Source organism: Centruroides sculpturatus, unplaced genomic scaffold (genome assembly GCF_000671375.1).
Source record: "Centruroides sculpturatus isolate CEXI.00-Female unplaced genomic scaffold, Cexi_2.0 scaffold983, whole genome shotgun sequence".
NCBI lineage: Eukaryota > Metazoa > Arthropoda > Arachnida > Scorpiones > Buthidae > Centruroides > Centruroides sculpturatus.
The window spans coordinates 231,282-235,918 of record NW_019385180.1 but is presented as its reverse complement, the minus strand read 5'-3'; the positions used below and the strand labels follow the sequence as shown (position 1 = coordinate 235,918).

The window sequence follows — 4,637 nt, the reverse complement described above, 5'->3', positions numbered from 1 at the left end:
TTATTATTATATATACAAACAACTATAAAAATCAACGAAAAACAATTTCTAATTATATATATATTTATCTGAATTATTATTTATGCATTAGAGACAGTTTATTGTTAAATACAAGAAAATTTTATTATGATTAAATTAAAAAAGACATAACACTAATGAAATAATTTGTAAATATTTGATTTTACTTGATATATGTGCTATAATATAATGAGTGACACAATAATGCTATATATATAATGAAATTATATTCTTCTACTTAGTAGGAAAATATAATTTTATATCAAAACAAAATGTTTTTTGAGACAAAATGTCTCAAAAAATATTTAAACTTGATTAAATATTTTGCCTCTTGAATATTTTAGCATTTTTATATCATCATTATTAAATTTTGACCTTTACAAATTGCATTTAGCAAATCTTACTGGTATTATGCTCATGAAATTTTAAATTTCTGTTTTTCCTTTATAATATAATTTTTATAAGAAAATTTTTTTGATTTCTTTAATCACAAAACAGAAAAATTTTATTGAAAGGAACTGACTGATTTAATAATTAGAGATAATTTTATAAATTTTAATGTCAAATGAGATTTTATTGGATAATCAATATTTATTACGTTAAATGAATTGCTATATAAATTCAAAATAAACTAATAGTGAGAAAGGTAATTAAATTATTCATAAAACCATATTAAAATTTAGAAATAGAATTAAATATTTAATTACTGTTTAGAGAATTTTCTATAACAAACATATTAATTATAATATCAATATAATTTATTGCTTAAAAAATTGATGGCATTACACTCAACTAAGTGATAAAATAATTAATTAAAATCTTATATTATAAATAGATATGAATTGTTTTCTTAAAAATTAAATTACAAAATAAATACATAAATTAAAAATAAGCTATAGCTTTATAATTAAATGATTACATAATAATCTTTTGCTAATTATGTAATCAATTCCTGTAAAAGTCTTTCTAATGTGAAATATAATTTCTTGCATAATTTGTATTTAACACTTGAGTAAGGACCTTAGTCATTCAATAGAATCTAAAACAAAATAAATTTTAAATCAATTTATATTATAAAATTGCAAGAAAATATATATGGTTACGTTGCATCTGTAGTAACTGAAATCATCAGAAAAACACATGATACCTCATATTAACATTTATATAAATTCTATGTAATTAAATACAAAAAATGATGATACACTATGGTAAAAAATTTAATTTCAAATGTAATGACAAAATAGAAAAAAAATATATAAAAGAAGTTTGTAATCAAACTTAAAAGTAATCACAAATTATTTTTGCATTAAATTTTATTGTGTAATTATATCATATAATTTAAAGATAATTAAAAATAATATAAGGTTGTTTTTTAAATATGCTATAAATAAAATTGTTATTAAAGGATGCTTAAATATTAAGTAATAATCATATTTAAAATTTCAAATGGTTATTATTATTATATATACAAACAACAACTCCATAAACCCAATTTTTGATTAAAGCCAGATGATTGTCAGATTATTAAGCTAAAATAAGGCTAAGTTAATAATTAGATACAAAATAGTTGTTATTACATGTTCGTTATGGCCTCTTCTTGAAGAGCTAACTTTTATAACTATTTTGCAGATAAGTTTTATATTAAAAAAATTTTAATCTGCACATCTCCATCTATTTATGGATCAAAGAATTACTTTCTTGTTAAAATACATTAACTGTTATATAAAGTGATTTTCTCATAGGATGTTACAAATTGCATATCCTGTACATCTGTATTCCAAAACTGATCTTTCATTCTGTGCTCTATGAAGTTGTTACTCAACAGAATTCTAATATAAAATTATTTTTTTGAATTTATTCAATTAATAATAATATATTTATAATTTTTTTATTTTAATTAATCTAATGTAGAGGTATTGTATTTTTGTATTTATCAAATTTTGAATATGATTTGGAAGTATAGTTTAATTGTCTTACAAAATTCTTACTCTTAGTAGAATTTCTCCAAATAAATGTCATTTGGTAACAAGAGTTTAAAATTTCCACAATAAATAACCATGTAAGAATTTTATTGACTTTATTTTATACATAAATTCATAATAAGTGTAAAATTTAGTTATAGAATGTATCATTAATAATCATTACTATAGAAAGTTTCATAAATTTTTTGTAGTAAGTTTCATTAATTTTATTTATTTAATTATTTATTTTAATATAAATTAAATCTAAATGATTGCCACATTAAATCAAGCTATATTACCACTGCTATTAATAGTTACATACTGAATAATATGGCACTAGTATCAAATAGCATAGGTTTAGCCTGATTTAATCCTGCAATTGTTTGGCTTTAAAATAATTATTGGGTTTTGAGATGTTTATATATCATTATTTATATTTTATACAATTTAAAAATATCAATATAAAAGAGTAAATACTCAGCAATAATAATAAGTATCTTGTATATTGAAGCAAGTACAGTATATTGATATACTCTGAAATTAAAAGAACTAGTTAATCAATATTTCAAATTCTTCGTTCGATTCAAAATGATAACTGAGGATGATTGCTTAAAGTGTTCGAAAGTGTTTTTAAGATATTAAAAAACCATTTGCTGGATTATTTAAATGTTTTGATTTTATTTATATCAATATTTTTATATACCTTTTAAATGGAATATAGAGAATTACTAAAAAATACAAAGTACTTATTTATTTTCCCATCAAAATGACTTAAGCTTATATCATATTTTAATAAACTGTAGACATTTTTCTGCAAAGTTGGCAGAATTGAATTTATTACCTTGACATTGTCTGATTAACCACTTGCAGTGAGCGACGACTATAGTCGTCAAGGGCAATCATGNAAAATTTTCCTCTAGTCATTGACGGAAACTCATCGACACCTAATTGATTAAGATGTAATGTGACAAAACTTGTCAACAAAACTTGACATCATTATAGTAATCCTTTCGAAGACACAATCGAAAACATTTCCGATTAAATAATCTGTTTGGTAACCAGAATTTAAAAGCTGTTTATCATTACTAAGTAGCGATGTCATTGACGAATTCTTTGGGAAAACTATTCGTCGAGTTCATCATCACCACCAAGACACGCTAAGTTCAATGACCAATTGATGAGATTTGTCACCATTCATTACTTACATAGCCTAGTCTTTAATTAAGACTGCTTTTGGGGAAAGCAACGACTTTGGAAAAACTCTCATTATTTACCGTTTATCATAGATATAATTTAAGAAGTATATAAACTTGACTATTATAAAAAAAATTACCATAAAAATTAACGTAATAAATTTAAAAAATAATAATAATCTCATATTATCTCAAACTAAAAACATTATTGAAAATTTAAAATCTTTAAGCTTTCTAATTTGAAAAAAAAAAAAAGGTAAACAGTTCGTATTTCGTGAATCGTAATAACATTATGATTCGGACCTACAAATACATTAAGATGCAGATAAATAACTACGAATGCTCGATTTCAAATTAGCCATCTGTATTTAAAAAGTAGGGTTTAAAAACTTTTCATAATTGATAAAACTTTGTTGCGACAAACACAAGCTAATAAAATATTGTTTTAAATGTTAATAAACCAGCTTAGAGGTATAAAAAATTGTTATTAAAACATACAAATCCCATTACTTCTACAGAAGATGCAACAAACATTTGTTTAGACTTTAAATATTTGTTTCAATGTAAAATTAAACAAATAAGAAGTTAAATATTTGAAATGAAATTACAGGACGAACTAACCATCTGGATTGAGTGCAACATGATGCTTTAAAACGTGAGCTTCGTAGTCTTGATCACTGACACCTTCAATAGGCAAAGAACAGCAGACATTATTATTTCCGTATCGACAAACATAAGATCCACCTTCCTTACTGCAATGGTCGTCCCTCAGATGCTGGATAAACTCTTTGGCTGTTTTAAAAGTAATATTTTGTGAGCAATGGTCGCAATGTTTCCACAGTCTCTGTTTTCCAGACATTTGTTTTTATTTATCTAAAACATATGAAATTGACAAATTCTTATCTGAAGACACTCAAATATTGATGCCACGTTTAACATTTTTCGTGTTCATTCTCAAATAGGAGGAAAGATTGCGTTCAGTTTACCGAATGCGACGTTCTCTTTATAAATCCATAATCGGGAGCGAAATTCAACAAAATTTGGAGAAATAAACACTGACCGAGCCACTGCCTTCCCGATCGATCGCCGATAAACTCGTGCATTCTCGATCCCGTTGCTTTCCGCCTCGTTTCCATTTATCTGGCATATAGATTAAGGAATTATTATTATTATTATTATTTTTAAATTAATAATTTATTTTCGTGATGAAATTGCGTGATTAATATTTCAGAAGTTATTAGAATTTGAAAGAAATTTTAAATATTTCAAAATAAATTCAATAATTTTTTTTTATTTTTCAATTTCAATTTTAAATTTTTATTTTATTCTGTTTTAATTTATAAATATGAAATTAATATATTATGCTATAAGAGTCGTATATTAGTGAAAGCCATTTGACTGGATTAAATTTGATGCCAGATGGCAGAGCGGTTAAGGTGGCAGCCTACCGCTCTGAGGGACCCGA

The 4,637-nt window shown here is 24.0% G+C and overlaps 1 protein-coding gene across 1 annotated transcript in view; it reads right to left on the bottom strand.

Moving 5' to 3' along the window:
* Window positions 1-4,283, bottom strand: part of LOC111635829 (vacuolar protein sorting-associated protein 54-like) — a 45,462-nt gene extending 41,179 nt beyond the window's left edge. Inside the window, exon 1 of the mRNA XM_023380932.1 lies at window positions 3,794-4,283. Coding sequence (XP_023236700.1) covers window positions 3,794-4,031 — 238 coding nt within the window. The 5' untranslated portion in view covers window positions 4,032-4,283. The remainder of the gene's footprint in view (window positions 1-3,793) is intronic.
* Between the last annotated feature and the right edge of the window lie 354 nt (window positions 4,284-4,637).